We start from the raw sequence: 22,278 nt of genomic DNA, 5'->3' as shown, positions 1-22,278 counted from the left end.
TGTTAGATATTAAAAAACAAACCATATTTGCTTTCAGATATTCAAATATTGTCTACAGAGATGACTTAAACCATTAAGAACCTAATGAAGCATTTTATAATAATATTACTAGTCAACAACATCAGACTGAAATGTGAAATTTAGCATCATGGTAAGGTTGATTACCACTTTTTGAATACCACCAATGTTTTGTACTCTGATGTTTGTCAAGTTAAATAAAGAGAAAATTATATAACAGGAAGTAATTTTAATTTATAAAGTATTTATATATATATATATATATATATATATATATATATATATATATATATATATATATATATATATAGCTGTATATATCATATTATATTTAAGCAATATCACATAATGATATTTGCGAGTGTGATATTGCTTATATACAACAGTTCTATGAACAAGTAAATAAAAAAAAAAAAATAGGAAGTAGGAGTTCGGTCATAAAAAATGCATTTGTGCATGGAAATACTTTCTTACGCCAAGGATCAGAATCTTACATTGCTGGTTCAAAACAAATGATGCATCCACGCCTCTCAAAAACATAACTTTAGAACTACTAGTATCACGGCTTGGGCTGTTTCTAACATGTTATTGAAGAAACAAGGATGTGTGTGTGTGTGTGTGAGAGAGAGAGAGAGAGAGAGAGAGAGAGAGAGAGAGATAGATATGGAGCGAGTGCGATTACCTGTTGATGATGCTGTAGTCTGTTAGCTTTCTGAAGATAATGTCATTTTGGTCAAATTCATCCTATTTTCTCAGTGGAAAAACAGCCATCCAAGTGGGGGTATTCCTCCCTATTTAACTGTAACTGGTGAACAAGAGTCTTTCACTATAGAAACCGCAATCTCCTCCACCATTTTGAACAGTATTTTCTTTCCAATGTGGAAACTCCGGTAAGAGGTAAGCGCCTCGAGTTTGTGTAATTAATCAGTCGGTTGTGTCTCTCAGCTGTGATAAGCCTTAAAGGAATAGTTCACCCAAAAATGAAAACGTGCTGATAATTTACTCACCCTCAGGCCATCCAAGATGTATCTGAGTTTCTTTCTTTCATTTCAGGCCTCCTCCTTTAAACAGTGCAAGTGAATGTACTCCATTTTTTGATGATCCAAAATGCATATTTAGGGTGCATCAAAATAATCCACTTGACTAAATTAAGTTCTTCTGAACCCAAACAACTGATTATTTTTAGAAACAAAACAATACTTACATACTTTTTAACTACAAATGTTCACTTCCGTCCATCTCTGTGATGCACGTTCATGAGAGGGATGACGTAAGCTCATTGGTAAGGTCACGCGTCACGTGGAGGAGGAGGCAGGAAGTGCTTCATTGTTTACAAGAGGAGCAGCGCTGTACAAAGGTTTAATTTTCTTTGCTGTAGATTTGTATTTGTATAAGTGTATTGTTCAAAATAGTTGTTTGGTGTGTGTATCCTGGATGCTTCAACCTTCAGAAACCCCAAAGAAAATGCACGCTGGGAAAAATATTAACTTTTCATCGATTGCTTATACATGATCATGAGCGATTGAAGCTCTGGCTTATCGTGCTGGATATCAGTACACCCCTACTACATTCTCTCAAATATTGGAGGGTGTGCAGTGAAAATTTTACCCCTGAGGATTTCAGACCATCGAAAGAAACAAAGGGTCGATATCTGAATTCATCGGCTGTGCCCGTGCTGTTTTTCCAGCGAACTCAGGTATGTGTGAAAACTTTGTCACTTCACTTCACCAACTGGCTCATATTACACACAAAAATGGTTTTTGCCGCCACTTGCTGGCTAAAATATGTAATGTCACAAAATTAAATGTAAAGAGACAGATAGCTCTTAATACATATGCACTGCTCTTACACTTTAGTTTAGAATGGCATGAACACAAGCGGAGTGATACACACAGTGAAGCGTCTGAGTGCTGATGGTGTGAGACCATCAGTACTCATGGAACGTCTCTTGTCCAATCAGATTCGAGGACGGAACTAACTGTTGTATATTAAATATTATATATATTATAACTATATCATGATATATATCGTTATCGTGATATAAAATTAGTGATATCATGATATAAGATTTTGGTCATATCACCCACCCCTAGCACCAATGGCTTCTACGATCTACTTAGGCTTACAATGCTTTTGGGAAACACAACCCAGTCTAGTTCGAGCTGACAGAAAGGCTACGGTAAGTCAGATAACCCCTCTGTACAATCGTAGTGAGCAGAATAGCATCTCAGAATACACAACACGTCGAACCTTGAGGTGGATGGGCTACAACAGCAAAAGACCACATTAGGCACTTTATTAGGACTATAGTGTTCTTAATAAAGTGCTCAGTGAGTATAAATATGTATGTATGTGTATGTATATATATATATATATATGTACACACTATATTGCCAAAAGTATTCGCTCATCTGCCTTTAGACATATGAACTTAAGTGACATCCCATTCTTAATCCATAGGGTTTAATATGACGTCGGCCCACCCTTTGCAGCTATAACAGCTTCAACTCTTCTGGGAAGGCTTTCCACAAGGTTTAGGAGTGTGTTTATGGGAATTTTTGACCATTCTTCCAGAAGCGCATTTGTGAGGTCAGACACTGATGTTGGACGAGAAGGCCTGGCTCGCAGTCTTCGCTCTAATTCATCCTAAAGGTGCTCTATCGGGTTGAGGTCAGGACTCTGTGCAGGCCAGTCAAGTTCTTCCACACCAAACTCGCTCATCCATGTCTTTATGGACCTTACTTTGTGCACTGGTGTGCAGTCATATTGGAACAGGAAGGGGCCATCCCCAAACTGTTCCCACAAAGTTGGGAGCATGGAATTGTCCAAAATCTCTTGGTAAGCTGAAGCATTCAGAGTTCCTTTCACTGGAACTAAGGGGCCAAACCCAGCTCCTGAAAAACAACCCCACACCATAATCCCCCCTCCACCAAACTTCACAGTTGGCACAATGCAGTCAGACAAGTACCGTTCTCCTGGCAACCGCCAAACCCAGACTCGTCCATCAGATTGCCAGATGGAGAAGCGTGATTTGTCACTCCAGAGAACGCGTCTCCACTGCTCTAGAGTCCAGTGGCGGCGTGCTTTACACCACTGCATCCGACGCTTTGCATTGCACTTGGTGATGTATGGCTTGGATGCAGCTGCTCGGCCATGGAAACCCATTCCATGAAGCTCTCTACGCACTGTTCTTGAGCTAATCTGAAGGCCACATGAACTTTGGAGGTCTGTAGCGACTGACTCTGCAGAAAGTTGGCGACCTCTGCGCACTATGCACCTCAGCATCCGCTGACCCTGCTCTGTCATTTTACGTGGCCTACCACTTCGTGGCTGAGTTGCTGTCATTCCCAATCGCTTCCACTTTGTTATAATACCACTGACAGTTGACAGATCACTACTTTATTTTAAGAATGTGAAATGTCAGAATCATATTAGAGAGAATTATATATTTCAGCTTTTATTTCTTTCATCACATTCCAAGTGGGTCAGAAGTTCACATACACTTTGTTAGTATTTGGTAGCATTGCCTTGGGACACACTTTTTGGGTAGCCTTCCACAAGCTCCTCACAATTAGTTGCTGGAATTTTGGCCCATTCCTCCAGACAAAACTGGTGTAACTGTGTCAGGTTTGTAGGCCTCCTTGCTCGCACACGCTTTTTCAGTTCTGCCCACAAATTTTCTATCAGATTGAGGTAAGGGCTTTGTGATGGCCACTCCAATACCTTGACTTTGTTGTCCTTATGCCATTTTGCCACAACTTTAGAGTTATGCTTGGGGTCACTGTCTATACCCTCACAACATGATGCTGCCACCCCCATGCTTCACGGTTGGGATGGTTGCAAGCCTCACTCTTTTTCCTCCAAACATAACGATGGTCATTATGGCCAAACAGTTACATTTTTGTTTCATCAGACCAGAGGACATCTCTCCAAAAAGTAAGATCTTTATCCCCATGTGCACTTGCAAACTGTAGTCTGGCTTTTTTATCGTGGTTTTGGAGCAGTGGCTTCTTCCTTGCTGAGCAGCCTTTCAGGTTATGTCGATATAGGACTTGTTTTACTGTGGATATAGATACTTGTCTACCTGTTTCCTCCAGCATCTTCACAAAGTCCTTTGCTGTTATTCTGGGATTGATTTGCAGTTTTCGCACCAAACTACGTTAATCTCTGGGAGACAGAATGCATCTCCTTCCTGAGCAGTATGATGGCTGCATGGTCCCAAGGTGTTTATACTTGCGTACTATTGCTTGTACAGATGAACGTGGTACCTTCAGGCATATGGAAATTGCTCCCAAGGATGAACCAGATTTGTGGAGGTCCACAATTTTTTTCTGAGGTCTTGGCTGATTTCTTTTTATTTCTCCATAATAAATATCAAGATATCAAGCAAAGAGGCACTGAGTTTGAAGGTAGGGCTTAAAATACATCCACAGGTACACCTCCAATTCAGTACACCTCCTATCAGAAGCTAATTGGCTAATTGTCTAAAGGCTTGACATCATTTTCTGGAATTTTCCAAGCTGCTTAAAGGCACAGTTAACTTAGTGTATGTAAACTTCTGACCCAATGGAATTGTGATATAGTCAATTAAAAGTGAAACAATCTGTCTGTAAACAATTGTTGGAAAAATTACTCTTGTCATGCACAAAGTAGGTGTCCTAAACGACTTGCCAAAACTATAGTTTGCTAATATTAAATCTGTGGAGTGGTTAAAAAATGAGTTTTAATGACTTCAACCAAAGTGTATGTAAACTTCTGACTTCAACTGTATATATATATATATATATATATATATATAATCATTTAATCACCCTCAAGTCTTTCCAATCCCGTATCACTTTCTACCATGGAACACAAAAGATGAAGTTAACCTCAGTCACCATATACTTTCATTGTATGGAAAAAAGGATATAACTTAAGCAAATGGCGACTGAGACTAGCATTCTGCCTAACATTCTCCTTCTGTGTTCTATGGAAGAAAGTAAGTCACACAACATGAGGGTGCATAAATGATTACAGAAGTTACATTTTTGGGTGAACTATTCCTTTAAGAGATTTCCCAAACAGCAAACCTGTCAGGATTCCCTCTGCAACAGTGCGCAGTGAGTAACTGTGACAATGATTGTATAATAAAATCACTTTTTAAAACTATGGCTTGCCATGCAAAAGTCACTTTAATAGAGTACAGTGAAGAGAGATGGAGAAACAGAGGGATGTGATGGAGAGAGAGAGACATTCTTAAATAGAGGACAAAGCCAGGAGCATGAGGCTGAAAGTGGAGCAGGCAATTAAGGGCTTCATGGCCTCAATGTTTCCTGTCTTTTTTATCTCTCTTCAGCCTTTCCTTTCTCTCCTCTCGAGTCACCTCACCTGGTGCACTGCGCGTGTGGTTTAGATTATGGCTCCGGGAGTTTTCTAACAGTAGCATGTTGTACCTGGCATCTGCACACCTGTTGAGTGATCACATGACATTGTGTGGCCTCTGGGCGCTTCACATACTGAATAATTCAGTTTCAAGCACAACATTGGGGGTGTACACTACACACACACACACTAAAAGCACATACAGATGAAACACAACACTGAATTGACCCTTTGCTAAGCTCCGCCCCCCTTGGTTACAGTTGCTCGCTCTGACAAGCTCTGCAGAACTCCCCATTGGAATGAATGGGAGATTGCCATGTAGGATGTGGTTTTTGGCATAAATGGAATGGATCATATTTTTAGGTGGGCCGGTATGAAGAATGACATTGTAATGCATATTTATCTGAAGTTTTTTGTAAGAATAAATTGTTAAATTACACAGTAATTTGATTAAAAACTGTGGAGACTGAATCAGAATCGAGGCAAACGATTATTACAGTCACTTGAAAAGAGAAAATCTTAATTTAATAGTGATTACACATCTAATAACAAGTGTAAGTGAACAGAGCTTTTTATAACATCTCATAACACACTCATTTTGATGCTGTGAACTGTTTATTTACTATCGCTTTTACTATGACATGATTCAATACACAAGTGTATTAACGTTCAGTTATTAACTTTAATTTAACCTGGAGAAAATGTATATGTCGTTGCAGATGTTATATGTTCATTTGGGAATGAGGGCTGACACAGTTTAATCCATAACATGCTCTTCTCCAGATAGACTCCCATAGGCTGTCATTGTAAAAATAGCAAACGCATGTCAGAGTAATGGCGGCAGGGTAACAGTTGCTAAGACAGGATTGGTCAGGAAGTCTTTTAAGGTGGGGCTTAGCGAAGGGTCAATTCTCATGTCCTTAAAGAGATATTTTGGGTTTAATACAAGTTAAGCTGTATTTAAGTTAATACTAAACCTTAATTTTTGATAAATTATTTTTATGTGCCTCGTTCTACGTATCGCGGCAGTTTCCTAGTGAAATGAACACTAGAGGTGCTACAGCAACGAGTTCATTCCTCTTTACACAAATCATGAGTAAAACTGCAGATTATCAGTTCATAAACACTTGCTTTTCACTCGGTTCCTCACATATTGCTATTTTACGACATCAAAATACTTTTAAAATAGCGCATGACTTGAAAGGTGATACATTTTAACATTTGCATTAGATTACCAACCACTTTTATAAGCTTATTGAAAAGCAGATGAACCTGGTACGAGCCCTGAAGAGCATTCAAAGTGACACATGAGCAGAAAGTGTCAAAGAAGCACCACAAAATAACGTGGGTGCTTCAGCAATTGTGTTTTTCTCTCCACATTTGCTTTTATGACACTATAGTTTAGATTAAGGTTTAAGGTTAAGGGCAGGGACGTCTCTTTTGTTGATTTAAAACAGGATAGAGCCTTAACCTTAAAAACCTCATCTGTTTGGGAGAAAATTTTACTCGCTTTTAGTGCCACACAGTGGACATTTCACCTTGGAACTGCTACTATTCACATAAGGAACCATGTAATAATTTTGCAAAATTGTTGCCACAGTCACGCAATTTTCATGAGATCAGGCTGGTTAAAATGTTAAAAGATATGAGTAATCAGGCAGTGATGTAGCGGTGGAATACACAAACAGAGAGAATGAAAGCTAGAAAAGGAAAGTGTAGGGTGTGGGGGAAATGTCCTATGTGGTCATTCAGGGCCAAACAAGCTGGAACTGAATGATTCATGTGGCTCAAAGTGCAAGATGGCCAGGAGAGGATGTGAAACACTGAAGGTCTCTGAGCATTTCTGAAAACAACCAGCTTTAGAAAACTGCCCCTATGGAACACAACAGTTGAATTTGACATATCTGTCAAGAATATGGGCGGTAATAATACCACTCGCATGAAAAACCCAGGATAGACCGACCTTTCAGGGTTTCAACATGCTGAAGCATTTCCATGCCATTTTAGGAAGAATCAATAATCAATGGTTCCAAAGGAAATCTAGCAAGAACAATAAACTGTGAGTACTTTAAAGATCAGGCATACTGTGTACTGGTTTATAATGACCGGTTGGAAGCCTGTGGGAGGAAAAATGAAATCTGCGTGTGACTGAGCGTAGGCGACAGCAGTGGTTTTTATAAGGGGGGAAATGAAGATCGGTGAGACCCGCTTAATGGTGTGCTTGAACGGGCCAGATGGAGTTGCCATGACTCCTGTCTATTAGGTTGCTATGACGGCAGTGTCTTTGCACTGAACTCAGATCCACCTAATAAGAGGTTTAATAGATGGGAAGGATTTCCATGTGTACTTACAGACACAGAGTGCTTTCATTACAAAACATACAAACTCACATGTGCAAAAATCCAAGCCTAATGTCCAAATTTGGTGGTCAAAATTACCTAGTAAACGGAACTGAATATTTCAGTGATTCTCAACTTGACAGGGCCCAGATTTTCAATTAGACATCAAGTTGGCACAAACCATGTTTATGGGTGATTCTTATGAAACATGTCAAGAAAATGCCCTGGCTCTATTTTCCTTCTAAATCAAAATAAGACATAAAATTTTGCATAAAGAAAATTAAGCCTATTTTTCAGGCTTGTCAGATATTATTTTCATGACTGTTACCACATTTTATCCACAATTCTCAATACTGCAACACACACAAAAAAATGTCATTATGATAGTCTTATAACCGCACTGTAAAACAAACAAAAAAAACAAAAAAAATATATACATATATATTATTTAAATAGTTACGTGTTTAATTTGTTGTGTATTTATACATCACAGTAGTTCTCCCTTGGTACTTACTGCCTTTCATTTTTGAAAAGCAGTATCATTGTACAACAGCATCTTTTCACCGTACAGTAAAAGCAAGACTGTGTAACGGTAATGATAATCATCATAGAAAACAATCGGAATAGTAAAAGTAAAACATCTGGACACATTATGTTAATGACGATTGGGAAGGTAACATGCTAACAATAATATCACAATGCAAAAAAAAAAAAATGATGGTCCTAAATACAGCTTCATTTTCAAAACATTTAAGATTTACTCATTTCAATTTAATAACAAAATTCAAAAAACAACGTTTTAGTCATGTAATTTTATTAAAATGACACAATTTAATTTGACGTTATTTTTTCATGAAAATGAAATGCGTAAATCTTAAAAATAGGCTAAAATATATTTTTTAAATGTATGTCATATATATATATATATATATATATATATATATATATATATATATATATATATATATATATATATGTTTTAATTTTTTTTTTATTGATTTGCGGTTAAATATGACCAGGACATTTTCTTGACAGGTTTTGTGAGAATTACCCTTTTCCTCTTTGCAAGTGAACCTTCATTTTATGTAGTCTGGATTGTATTTTTTATTACTTGGCATAGTTTTGTACATGGTTTACATTACATCACTTGACATTACAATGTTCATGTTCCAGTTGTAATTACTGAGTAATTACATGCAATTGTATAGCTTGTAACACATTGTTAATACTATTGCATTTAATTACATTAACATGCAATATGTTTAACATGCACTCTAATAGTGTAAAGTTGCTGTACCATACAGTATTACCACGCTTGTTAAGTAAACCTTTCAGACAGTGCATTACAAAATTTGGAGGCAATCTATTTAAGGCCTGTCTTCCTCCAGTGCTATAATCCAACCTGGTTAATCCGACTCTCCCCCAGTTAGCACACAGGGATTAAATTACTGCAGTCAAAGTGACCGGGACAGCCTGCCGCAGCACAAATAGAATACACACTATACAGCCCTTCAAGAATGCACAAGAACAACAACAGTGCATCTGTACACCACATCTATGTAGCTATAGTAGATGCACATAGGTTTGTCTTTAGGTCCATGAGCAGTAATGTGTGGTGAATAAAAACACGCACCAACATGATGATGCAAGTGGCTGCAGAGAGGGAGACAGTCCTACTGTTTACCACAAACACACTGTTACATGTGCATGACCACAACAGCTGCAAAAGCATTGCATGCTGGGCGACAGAAACTGCCATGCTCTTTTATGCATAAAACAAAAAGGGGTGTTTATATATTGAGTGAGGACCATGGTTCCAAAATAAGCACAAAATAACTCATTAGAAATTCTCCATTAACCCAAAGCACAACAATAGCCAGAGGGCTGGACACCAAAAACACTATTTGTGAGTGCACACTCCTTTTCTGCTTTTAGAGAAGGCTTGAATAAGAATTAAATCACCATCAGAATAGTATTGTTCCTCTTATACGTAGAGATAAAGGGTAGGCATAAATCAGCATTACGTTTGTTTGATGATGTTGCTGTTTATGAATTCTTTGTTTACCAACAAACAAGAGGAAAATGATCTGTGCTGGTTACACATGGACATTTACACTGGATATCACATCTTGCTGATTAGCCTACACACTATTTACCTTGGTAACCATAGTTCCTACCAAAATACTACAGTTACTACAGTTATTGTCTAGTCACCACTGTCATCAAGAAACATAATAATGACAGAATGATTCTGATCACTCTATTTGAAGAAGATATTAATACATTAGAACCTTATTTATTCATTACATTACAGTATTTGCAGTAATTATGGCATTTAGAGGAAACTATGGTTGCCATGATACATTTCCGTAACGGTTTACTGACAGTCACTGCCATATGTCAAAACCAAAACAAAGTTACTCACGTCCCGAGCACCTCCTTGAACTCAAACATCTCCTTGATATCATCGACCTGCTTCTTCCACGAGCACTCTCCGCCGGCCTCTCCGTTCTCCCGAGCCATGGCCGAAAACAAGACCCAAACCGTGGAGGACCCTAGATGGAGAAGTGAACGCGCGCTGGAGATAAGGCGATCCCCGGAGATCTTCCCCAGCTTTCCCACGCGGCACTTCCTGCTTTCTCTTTTCCTCTCCGCTCGTACCGTTACAGAATAACCCTACTGAGGGTCTCCCGCGTGCGCTCTGATTTCCCTGAAGGTAGCGTCTTAAACGGTTTGACGTAAACAGTTCAGAGTGGCGCGTGCGTGTGCGCGCGTGTTTCCTTTGCGGCGTCTTAACAGCACTGGTCGACTGCTGAACGCTGATCCCGCGCAGATTGATGCAACGCATCCGTTGTTATGGCAATGATGAGAGAGAGAGAGAGAGAGAGAGAGAGAGAGAGAGAGAGAGAGAGAGAGAGGAGGAGGAGGAGGAGGAGGAGGATGCTTTGCTTCTCACCGCGCGACCTGACAAAGAGCAAATTCATGAGGAGAGCAGGAGAGACCTTGTGGCAATGTGGAATATTCGCATTGCACCAAAAGCATTCTCAAGACTAATATGTAAGGCAAGCATCCATTCAAATAAATTATTTCAGGACTGTAACAATTCTCAGGATGCAGTATAACTAATGAAGTTGCCAGATTAATAAAGATTCTTTGTGGCACGTGGAGGAGAGGTTGTGGAATCACTGTTGAGAATGCAGATCCTTCCCCTCAATGTAAACCTCCACTGAATTGAAACTGTGCCTGTCATTTTAATAAAATGTTAAGGTATAGTTTGTCATTTACTCCCGCATGTTGTTCCAAACCTGTTTGACCTTTTTTTTTTTTTTTTTTTCATGGTACATTAAATAATTAGGTAGAGTGTAAGGTACTGACAACCTCAGTCACCATTCACATTGCATCTCTTTTCATGCAGTGGAAAAGATTGATGTCTGAAGACTAGACTTTTTGTCCTTTTTTGCTCTACGGAATAAAGAAAGAGTCATATAGGTTTTTAACAACATTACAGTGAGTAAATAATAACAGAATGTTCATTTTGGGTGAATTATCCCTGTAAAAAAATATTACATTCTAAGAGCATCAGTGAGCCCATAATTTTAAAAATAGGCTTGCTTTACACGTGTGTGTGTGCATCAGTCAGCTTCTCTGCTTTACTTCACCCTCTCATGAGTATTCCAGTTGCAAACCATTGCAGTTTCCCGGCTCAGGAAAATCTGTCCCTGCCTTTTGCATTCTGTCTCTCTCTCATCCTCTTTCTCTCTTTACCAGTTCTGAGTCAGCAAGTCTAAGCAGTTTGATTTGTCAGAGTCCGTCATCACCAATCCCCTCTGAAATACATAAAAAAAAAATAAAAAAAAATTCCCTTTAAGATGATTCTTCCTTGGAATCTTCTATAATTCACTCAATCTGTGTTTTCAGCTATTAGAAAAGCATTCCAAATGATGCTATCCAGCAATCACAGACAACCTGTTGTCCACAGGTATTTGTTAATATGGCAGGTGTTAATAAGTAGTTTCTTAGTTAATATTTAGACTACAAAATGTCTTATATAAAATGAGCCTACGATATTATAGCAGTTGCAATTTCAAATAACTACATTTCAAAGATTTTACAAAATGTCATACTAATATGTAAATAGTTAATTAAATGGACCCTTTTGTAAGCTTCTATAGAGGCACACTAGTGGTCAAAAGTTTGGAATAATATACAGATTTTGCTGTTTTGGAAGAAAATTGGTACTTTAATTCACCAAAGTGTCATTCAACTGATCACAAAGTATAGTCAGGACATTACTGATGTAAAAAACAGCACCATCACTATTTGAAAAAAGTCATTTCCAGCAGCCATCACTCCAACACCTTATCCTTGAGTAATCATGCTAAATTGATAATTTGATTCTAGAAAATCACTTGTCATTATATCAAACACAGCTAAAAGCTATTTGGCTCATTAAATGAAGCTTAACATTGTCTTTGTGTTTATTTTTGAGTTGCCACAGTATGCAATAGACCGGCATGTCTTAAGGTCAATATTAGGTCAAAAATGTCAAAAAAACAGCTTTCTCTAGAAACTCATCAGTCAATCATTGTTTTGAGGAATGAAGGCTATACAATTCTTTAAATTGCCAAAAAACTGAAGATTTCATGCAAATGTGTACTACAGTCTTCAAAGACAAAGGATAACTGGCTCTAACAAGGACAGAAAAAGATGTGGAAGGCCAGATGTACAACTAAACAAGAGGATAAGTACATCAGAGTCTCTAGTTTGAGAAATAGACGCCTCACATGTCCTCAGCTGACAGCTTCATTGAATTCTACCCGCCCAACACCAGTTTCATGTACAACAGTAAAGAGAAGACTCAGGGGTGCAGGCCTTATGGGAAGAATTGCAAAGAAAAAGCCACTTTTGAAACAGAAAAACAAAAAGAAAAGGTTAGAGTGGGACAACAGATAATTGGAAAAGAGTGTTATGGATCTTAACCCCATTGAGCTTTTGTGGGATCAGCTAGACTGTAAGGTGCGTGAGAAATGCCCGACAAGACAGCCACATCTATGGCAAGTGCTACAGGAAGCGTGGGGTGAAATGTCACCTGAGTATCTGGACAAACTGACAGCTAGAATGCCAAGGATCTGCAAAGCTGTCATTGCTGCACGTGGAGGATTTTTTGATGAGAACTCTTTGAAGTAGTTTAAGAAGTTCTGATTTTTTTTTTTTTTAAATTGTAATAGTAATGTTTCACGTTATTAATGTCCTGACTATAAATGCCACTTTGGTGAATAAAAGTACCAATTTCTTTCCATACGAGCAAAATCTGTACATTATTCCAAACTTTTGGCCGCCAGTGTAAGTGAGAGACCATAGCAAAGACTTATTTTTGCATTCCTATTTGCTCCAATTGCAAAATAAATAATCCACAATTATGTTTCAACAACTTTCTAAAAGTGGGACAAAAATAGAGAGAGATGAATTACAACAGTCAGAAGAGAGAGAGAGAGAGAGAGAGAGAGAGAGATTTACTGTCACTCCCTCAGCACCTTTATTTGAAATGGTATTGCAGTAGTGATGACTAGTTTTGTTAAAGGAATGCCAGGGTAGTATAACATAAATGTATTGATCTATCTATCTATCTATAAATATATATAAAATAAAGGTGAAAACATATCTTCTAAGTCTGTAAAAAGGGTCCACGGTCCATTTGGGTGCAAAAAACCCCACCAAACAAAGAGAACCTAATCAAGTTATCCATTGTATTTTGTTAAGAAAAATATGGCAAATGTTCACTTGGCGAGAACTGAATGACTTTTCTCCCAAATTACTGTTCAGCATTCAAAAGTTATTTGGTATTTGGCGTCCTCATGTGAGTGATGAAAAAAGTGCTTTCTGTTTTATTATATTTCCAATTTTTATTTAGCATCATTACTACAGAAACTGTCTTTTTCATTTTTTTTACACATTATTTATTGTTTCCATGCACAGCTTTGAACGTATTGCACTTTGAAAAGTTATTTGGTATTTCCTAACCTTATATGGATGATGAAAAAAAGTGCTTTATGTATAATTATATTTCCATTTTTTTGTTTTGCATTATTGATACAGAAACATAGTCTTTTTCAAGTTTTAAACACATTATTTTTCATTTCCTAGCACAGTTCTGAATGCATCGAACTTTGAATTTATTAGGTGTGTGAGCTCTATTGTGGACAGAAAACATAAAAATGACTTCTGCAACACAGAGGTGTGAATAAACCTGCTGAGCATTTGACAGAGAATTCACTGGTCTTCCACTACACCCAACCCATTATATACAGCAAGAGTGCTCAATCCTGCTTGTAAAGATGTACTTTCCTGCACAGTTTTGTTCCAACTTCCAACTCTAATCAAATACACTACACTTTAAAAACAACTGGCAGATTTGTTAGAACTTGGAACAAAAACAATGAGGCAGACAGATATCCAACAACAGGATTAAAATATAATGGATAGTTAAAAATAAAAATGCTGTATTCATTTACTCATCCTCATGTTGCTCCACACCGTATGACTTTCTTTCCTCAGTTGAACACAAAATAAGATGTTAGACACAATGTTAACCTCAGTCACCATTCACTTTCATTACATCTTTTTTTCCATACAATGAAAGTGAATGGTAACGGAGGCCTATAAAACATCCTGCCTAAAATCTCCTGTTGCCTTCCATAGAAAAAAGAAACTCATAAGGTTATGGAACAAAACCCTTGAGTAAATGATGATAGATTTTTGGGTTAACTACTGATGCAACATCCCTGCTCATCTACATTTGAGGCACCGCCCCTTCTTCTTTAGACTCCTCTTCCTCCTGCTGACTCCTCTTCTGCAATTACAGAAGAAAAGGAATACAATATAATTCAGATACATTGTTTCCTTGTCGCTTTCAAAGTGCAGTCAAATTAGTTTTCTCCTCCTATCTTAGTAGGCTGTTCTTCTTTCCCATTTCACTCACCAGCTTAAGAAAATCAATGAGTTTATATGCGTCTTCTCCAGTGGTGAGATCTAGAAAGTCTCGTGGGATTCGGTAGGACAGACACGGGCTGGGCTGCACCGTGACTTCACTGGTGGTAGACCGGAAGGCAGGTCTATCCTAATAAAAAAAATAAAAAAACCAGTATGTAAGCCATCCACAGTGTACAACTGTATTTATTTACAAGACTGGTACTGCATTATAACAGAGTGTTAGGTTAAATATGTTTTGATGCAAGTACGGCATACTTGCTGTGCTGTCTCTGCCTGTGCCTGATTGGCTGTGAGATTATTCCCAGAGGTTAGCTCCTCCCACGTGAAGAGCAAAGAGTCTGTGACCTCACCGAAAGGGTTGAAGTCAATCAACCATACACGTCCCTATAAAAAACAACATGTTTCATACACATGAGTTGCAACAAGCTATGTGCTTTGAGTTTCAAGATACTATTCTATAATTCAACACAAAATTTACAACAACTGGTTTGCATTTGAATTACATTTGAAAATAATAACTTTTTATAGGATGGATAAATCCTTATAGTGATACATTTATAAAAACCTTACTGAGCTGTCTCTGTAAACATCCAGGACAACTGAAAAAAGAAACAGTATAAAGTAGAGTTAGTGCCCATATACAGTATAATCATAAATAAATATCTTTTACCTTCATTGAAATAAACTTACAGTCCTCGTCTGGGAACTGATATTGAATGTGGTCCCTGAAGAACTGCAGTATAGATGAGGAGATGCTGGCCTCCTGTTTGGCGATGTGCTGGTAATGTTGTGTGTAATCTCTCTGACAGATTGCTAAAAAACAGGCCTAATCTCAGTATTGAGTGAAAATCAGATCTTTAGCTTTGCACATGATAAAATGTGCCAGAGAAGTGCTAGGTCAAAGCTACAATGCATTGTGTTTGAAACCTTCACCGTACAAATCATTGCAATACGTCATGATACACATCTGTGTTACATTTAGAACAGATCGTCCACACATACAGAATTGTCATACCTATGAGTTTGTTTTCCTTCACAAAGCAGCGAAATTCTCCTCCTGGAATGAGCTCACTCCATTTTCTTAATACCAACTACACAAAATAAATGCCATAGAGAAAATAAGGTATACACACATATATATACATACATTTACATGTACATATATACAGTACAATATGTATATATGTGTATATAAAATATATATAAAATATACTGTATATATAGTATATATAAATAGATTCTGTACACACACGCACACACACACACGCACACACATATATATATATATATATATATATACACTGGCGGCCAAAAGTTTAGAATAATGTACAGATTTAGCTGATTCGGAAGGAAATTGGTACTTTTATTCACCAAAGTATAGTCAGGACATTAATAACGTGAAAAATTACTATTACAATTTGAAAAAAAAATTCAAAACTTAAACTACTTCAAAGAGTTCTCATCAAAAAATCCTCCACGTGCAGCAATGAAAGCTTTGCAGATCCTTGGCATTCTAGCTGTCAGTTTGTCCAGATACTCAGGTGACATTTCACCCCACGCTTCCTGTAGCACTTGCCATAGATGTGGCTGTCTTGTTGGGCACTTCTCACGTACCTTACAGTCTAGCTGATCCCACAGAAGCTCAATGGAGTTAAGATCCATAACACTCTTTTCCAATTATCTGTTGTTCAATGTCTGTGTTTCTTTGCCCACTCTAACCTTTTTTTTTTTGTTTTTCTGTTTCAAAAGTGGCTTTTTCTTTGCAATTCTTCCCATAAGGCCTGCACCCCTGAGTCTTCTCTTTACTGTTGTACATGAAACTGGTGTTGAGCGGGTAGAATTCAATGAAGCTGTCAGCTGAGGACATGTGAGGCGTCTATTTCTCAAACTAGAGACTCTGATGTACTTATCCTCTTGTTTAGTTGTACATCTGGCCTTCCACATCACTTTCTGTCCTCATTAGAGCCAGTTGTCCTTTGTCTTTGAAGACTGTAGTGTACACCTTTGTATGAAATCTTCAGTTTTATGGCAATTTCAAGCATTGTATAGCCTTCATTCCTCAAAACAAAGAGTGACTGACAAGTTTCTAGAGAAAGCTGTTTCTTTTTTGCCATTTATAACCTAATATTGACCTTGAGACATGCCAGTCTATTGCATACTGTGGCAACTCAAAAACAAACACAATGTTAAGCTTCATTTAATGAACCAAATAGCTTTCAGCTGTGTTTGATATAATGACATGTGATTTTCTAGTACTAAATTAGCAATTTAGCATGATTACTCAAGGATAAGGTGTTGGTGTGATGACTGCTGGAAATGGGGCCTGTCTTGATTTGATCAAAAATGACTTTTTTCAAATAGTGATGGTGCTGTTTTTTTTACATCAGTAATGTCCTGACTATACTTTGTGATCAGCTGAATGCCACTTTGGTGAATTAAAGTACCAATTTCCTTCCAAACAGCAAAATCTGTATATTACTCCAAACTTTTGGCCGCCTGTGTGTGTGTGTATATATATATATATATATATATATATATATATATATATATTACACACACACACACACATATACAGTATATGCATATATACATATACTGTATATACACACATACATGTACATTGTGTATGCTATATACCTCATAGTTTATAGTTGGGTTTGGAGAATCATCACTACAGTGAAGGAACCTGAAACAAGAGGGATGTAGTTACTTGCACAGACCTGTTATATAGGCTTTCTTGAGGTAAAACAACACAGAGTCACATGGAGCATGAGTGATACACATGTTTGCATCATAATAAACATGTATGACAGGTCAGAAATGTTGCCTTTGACACTTACGGTTGTGTAAGGTCATGTGTGATGAAATCTGAACTTTTAAAAAGAAGGAAGATATCACTTAGACTCTGACACTGTAAGGAACTGTTCAAGGCAATCCAGTTGGCGTCCTGATAGGAAAGGTAGAGGGTAGAGAAAGACAAGGTAAAGGGTAAGTATTATACATCTCTATGTTTATAGAGCATGGCTGTGTGGTGTTCTCACTCGAGGGGCACTCCAGTTCAGTTTCGGAAAGACGCGCCCACCCAGAACATTTATTGCCTCCTGGACCTTTATACTGAACTCTGGAAATTCTGGGGCCTGCAAAATATTCACACAACCTACCCTTTACTACCTGTTGTATATCACAACAGCACATTTAAATACCCATAGATTAGCTCAGGACATCACCTCACCATAACTGTTGTTGTGGTTTCATCATCAGTCCACTGGAAAACACAGAATGGCATTAGGTAACATTGATAACTGCAAGTGTTAAAGAGATGACTGAATGTCTTAGCGCACAAATACCTGAATGTCCTCCTCATCGGAATCACTATTGGTGGCCTGTGTGTGTTGATTGCTGTTCTCACTATGAAAAGAGCCAATCAGACAAAAGCATTCAATATGTAGGCCAAATATTTTGTTCAATACCAAATGTTTGCCACAATCTTACCTGCCAGAAACAACAAGTGTCCCGTCGTCTAATAAGTAGTCGATTACATTTTGAGGTATGGGTAGAATCGAGCTAGAAAAAGACAAAAACAACCATCAAAAGAGATTTCATTACAACAGCTCTGTTCCAAAATAACAAAATCAAAAGATACAAAATTTTGTATCTCCTTAAAATTAGACGCGTTTTACCTCAATGCTATCAGTTATTGATGTACACCTTAAAGGGATAGTTCAACCAAAATTTAAAATTCTCTAATTATTTACTCACCCTCATGCCATCCCAGATGTGTATAACTTTCTTTCTACTGCTGAACATAAACAAAGATTTTTAGAAGAATATCTCAGCTTTATAGTCATTTTTCACTATCAATTTTCATCCCTGCACAGAAGGTGGCGTTATGCACAAAGAATGCCAGTCGCCAAAAACAAAAGAAGAAGAATGTGAAAGTGGAGATTTATAGAAATAGGATGTAAATATTGATCGGTTTCTCAACAACACCTATCATATCACTTCTGAAGACATAGATTTAACTACTGCAGTCCAATGGATTACTTTTATGATGCCTTTATGTGCTTTTAGGAGCTTCAAAGTTCTGGCCACCATTCACTTGCATGTTATGAACCTACAGGGATGAGATATTTTTTCTAACAATCTTTGTTTATGTTCAGCAGAAGATAGAAAGACATACTCTTCTGGTATGAAAGTGAGTAACTGATAAGAGAATTTTAATTTTTGGGTGAACTATCCATTTAATATCCAAATAATTTCAGATATCAGCATCTGATGTACATGTTTACTGATACTTTGGCTAATACTAGCTGTTTTCTGTTTAAAGTACTGTAGTGATACATGGTACAACGTCACTTTTTGTGATACAGAAGGTTTGTGGGTACAGAGTGATTACCGTGGTATTAACATGGTATCCCAAGGTACTTCAAAGAATACCATGGTATTACCATTGTACAAGTCCAAAATAATCATGGTACTATTATTGTATACGTCCAAAACATCATGGTAGCCTACTTTTGGGAGTTCTTGGCAACAACAGTACACTCGTTTTTTTTTATCTTTGTGAGTTTTCCTATAAGTCAGGATAAATATATATTCTCAGGTAGTAGAAATAACCTTCTTACCTCTTTATAGTGTGTTTCTTGAATAAAGGATACCAAACAGAGAACTGACAGTTGACAACCTGTTCTTTCTTCATGCTGTAAATCTTCGCGCGACCTCAAAAACATTCCGGGCTGACGACAGTACCAACAATAACGGTTCCGGTATATAATTGCTTTGTATTGAGACAAATCTGGATTTTATTACATATTTAGGTATATTAAAATATGATTATTTATCTAAAAAAAAAAATAGGCTTTAGGTTGACCATATAATGTGTTCAACCATAACAGAATACATTTCGGGAGAGGGGGAAACATATTCGCCGAACACAAGTGGATAGATGTTCGTTAAACATGTGACTACTTTAGGGGTGGGGGAGAGAATCTAAACAAACATTGGACAGACTCGTTGGAGAAACTCGTGATTTTTCGGGTATGTGCTCCACTAATTGAACTAAGTAGAAACATACGCACAGATAAATGTATCAATGTCTGAACTAGTTAAAATATACAAGATGTAGTAATTATAACATCATCACAATCTACCTTTTTATTTTTATCCAACAAATCCAACCTCTTCTGCCATTACATTCCCTTGCACTGTATATAACAGATTTGTATTTAGATTTGCTGTACGTACGTATGTATGTATGTATGTCTGTGTGTCTGTGTGTGTGTGTGTGTGTGTGTGTGTGTGTGTGTGTATATATATGTATGTATGTGTGTGTGTATATATATATATATATATATATATATATATATATATATATATATATGTCTTATTGTGTATTCTATATATACTTTATTTTCTATTCAATTTTTTATTATTTTTAATTATTATCTCTGTCTTGTTGCTGTATTGTTGTGCACTGGAAGCTCCTTTCGCCAAGACAAATTTCTTGTATGTGTAAGCCTACTTGGCAATAAAGCTGATTCTGATTCTGATCATGTGCCGTGTATCTCAATTTCACGTTGTGCATGCAGAATTACTGTACCTGTCCCAGAGCAGTACACAACTGGCCCACAACACAAGATGAGCACTCCAAAGAAATCCGCTACTGAACCTCATGTAGTTAATGAGATAAACTTACTAATTGAACTTGAATGTAATTCAGAAGTGCCATGTTATACAAGTGATTAAAAACGTAAATATGACTTAAATATGTTCCTGACAGCTGATCGCAAGTGGAAAGTGTGTGAAGCTCGAGAAGACCACATACGTGGACCCCTCTGGAAGCACCAGGTATTGATCTGTGATTGATGTGTGACCTCTGACCTCTGGACTTTGTGCTGCACTGTCTTTTGATAGAATAATCTATAATGTAGTTTATTGTTTCATACCATCAAAAAACACCGGTAGGTTGACAGTGGAAAAGCTTGATCCATAATTTCTCATTTAATTTTCATAGATAGATAGATAGATAGACAGACGTCCACTTTATTGATTACTGGTGTAAACATTTGTGAAATGTGTAGGCTATGATCTTTGAAACTGCAACATTTTCATACTTTAATTTTTTTCTGGAACTTTGTCCCTTCAGGACGTGGGAAACTGCAAAGAGAACAACCAGAGTAGACAGCTCTGAAGCTGATGGTGTGTATATGCCTCCAAACACTCTTGCATACACTCCTTCAAATCCACGTTTATGGTTTGATGCTCTATGAATATTAATTCATTTGAAATGGTGTTAAGGTGTTGGAATCATAGCCCTGCTGAAGAGGACCCTGCACAATGACTGTGTTGTTATGGTGAAGTAATTTAGACCACCCTTGGGATGCAACACACTGCAGTTTCCTGCAGGTCTGATGATGTGTGACTTATGTGAATCTCATTCAACACAGTTTATATTTATAACAATTAAAGGCATATATATTAGTGGTGCATTAGTGACTGATGCTAGAGGCTGTAGACTTTAGCCTCCTTGTTAGCATACACCGGAGACACCTGTTCAAATCCTGTTAGGAGCGGGTCAGGCAGGACCGGTTACACTGGTGCCGTGACCCGGATGGGAGTGAGGTTTTGGGGGGTGAGTGTAACGGTAGCCAGCTGGTACATGCTGTGCTGTGTGTGTAAACATCACTCCCCCGACCTCAAGAGGCGCACTAGCGACTGACGCTAGAGGCTGTAGCCTTTAGCCTCCTTAGCGCGCCTGCCTCCCACGCCGGAGACATCGGTTCGAATCCCCTTTGGAGCGGGTCGAGCAGGACCAGTTACATATATATATATATATATATATATATATATATATATATAAATAATTTATTATTGTATGTATATGCTTCAGGTCTTATAGATGATAATGAGTGTGCTGAAATAGCTGCTTTGAGAGAACTAAAGAAGGAAAATGGTTACAAAGGAGAAGTAGTGGGTGTCACCCCAGGTACAACTGCAGCAGTATAGTGTGTATAGTTGCCAACATTTATATAACCTCATATTTTTATATTAAGTATTTCAATTATATTAAATTTTTATATTAAGCTCTTCTTTCACCTTTTCTGTCTTTTAGTCACATGTTTAGACCCCGGCCTATCTAACTGCACCACGCAGATTGTGATGGTACATATTAATGGTGATGACGTTGAAAATATACACCCCACTTAGCAGCTGGGTTAGTGTAGTGGTGCTGATTTGCATCTGAAAGTGTTTTTACTGTTATCTTATCACAGATCCATGTTAAAATTCATATACATTTTAAATTTTAAAATGTTTTGAATGTTTAATGTTGCACAAACCTTGATTTTTCATTTGTCTCCACTGTGTTTCTTCAATATGGCATGTCTAGGTGATGGAGCTAGGTGTTTGCTTCTAAAACAATATATATAGCCTTTATTTGCCACCATTATTTTACTTAATTTATTCTGAAATCATTTTTGTTGTGGTTTATCTCTCAGAATTTGTTGAGGTGATTCTTCTACCTGTGGATGAATTTCAGCAAAAAAATTGATGGTAAATTTTCTGATGT

The 22,278-nt window shown here is 37.5% G+C and overlaps 3 protein-coding genes across 4 annotated transcripts in view; 1 reads left to right on the top strand and 2 right to left on the bottom strand.

Moving 5' to 3' along the window:
• Positions 1-10,566, bottom strand: part of LOC127436661 (calcium/calmodulin-dependent protein kinase type 1D-like) — a 70,915-nt gene extending 60,349 nt beyond the window's left edge. Inside the window, exon 1 of the mRNA XM_051690947.1 lies at positions 10,147-10,566. Coding sequence (XP_051546907.1) covers positions 10,147-10,244 — 98 coding nt within the window. The 5' untranslated portion in view covers positions 10,245-10,566. The remainder of the gene's footprint in view (positions 1-10,146) is intronic.
• Positions 1-22,278, top strand: part of LOC127436671 (coiled-coil domain-containing protein 3-like) — a 99,252-nt gene that overhangs the window by 75,441 nt on the left and 1,533 nt on the right. Inside the window, exons 5-7 of one of the 2 annotated variants that reach the window (XR_007896442.1) lie at positions 20,491-20,558; positions 20,857-20,909; positions 22,208-22,262. The gene's annotated coding sequence lies outside the window, so the exon portion shown is untranslated. The remainder of the gene's footprint in view (positions 1-20,490; positions 20,559-20,856; positions 20,910-22,207; positions 22,263-22,278) is intronic. The other variant, XR_007896443.1, reaches the window with a different exon arrangement.
• Positions 13,589-19,466, bottom strand: LOC127436669 (cell division cycle protein 123 homolog). The gene is made up of 13 exons (XM_051690960.1): positions 19,337-19,466; positions 18,204-18,275; positions 18,059-18,119; positions 17,944-17,976; positions 17,753-17,848; positions 17,552-17,658; positions 17,349-17,397; positions 15,727-15,802; positions 15,402-15,524; positions 15,282-15,310; positions 14,967-15,095; positions 14,701-14,838; positions 13,589-14,571 (listed from the first exon to the last, which is right to left on the bottom strand). Exons 1-13 carry the CDS (start codon positions 19,408-19,410, stop codon positions 14,512-14,514), a joined length of 1,047 nt encoding a protein of 348 aa, XP_051546920.1. The 5' UTR covers positions 19,411-19,466; the 3' UTR covers positions 13,589-14,511.

This window comes from Myxocyprinus asiaticus, chromosome 47 (genome assembly GCF_019703515.2).
Source record: "Myxocyprinus asiaticus isolate MX2 ecotype Aquarium Trade chromosome 47, UBuf_Myxa_2, whole genome shotgun sequence".
In the NCBI taxonomy this organism is placed as follows: domain Eukaryota; kingdom Metazoa; phylum Chordata; class Actinopteri; order Cypriniformes; family Catostomidae; genus Myxocyprinus; species Myxocyprinus asiaticus.
This window is presented reverse-complemented; position numbering and strand designations above follow the sequence as displayed.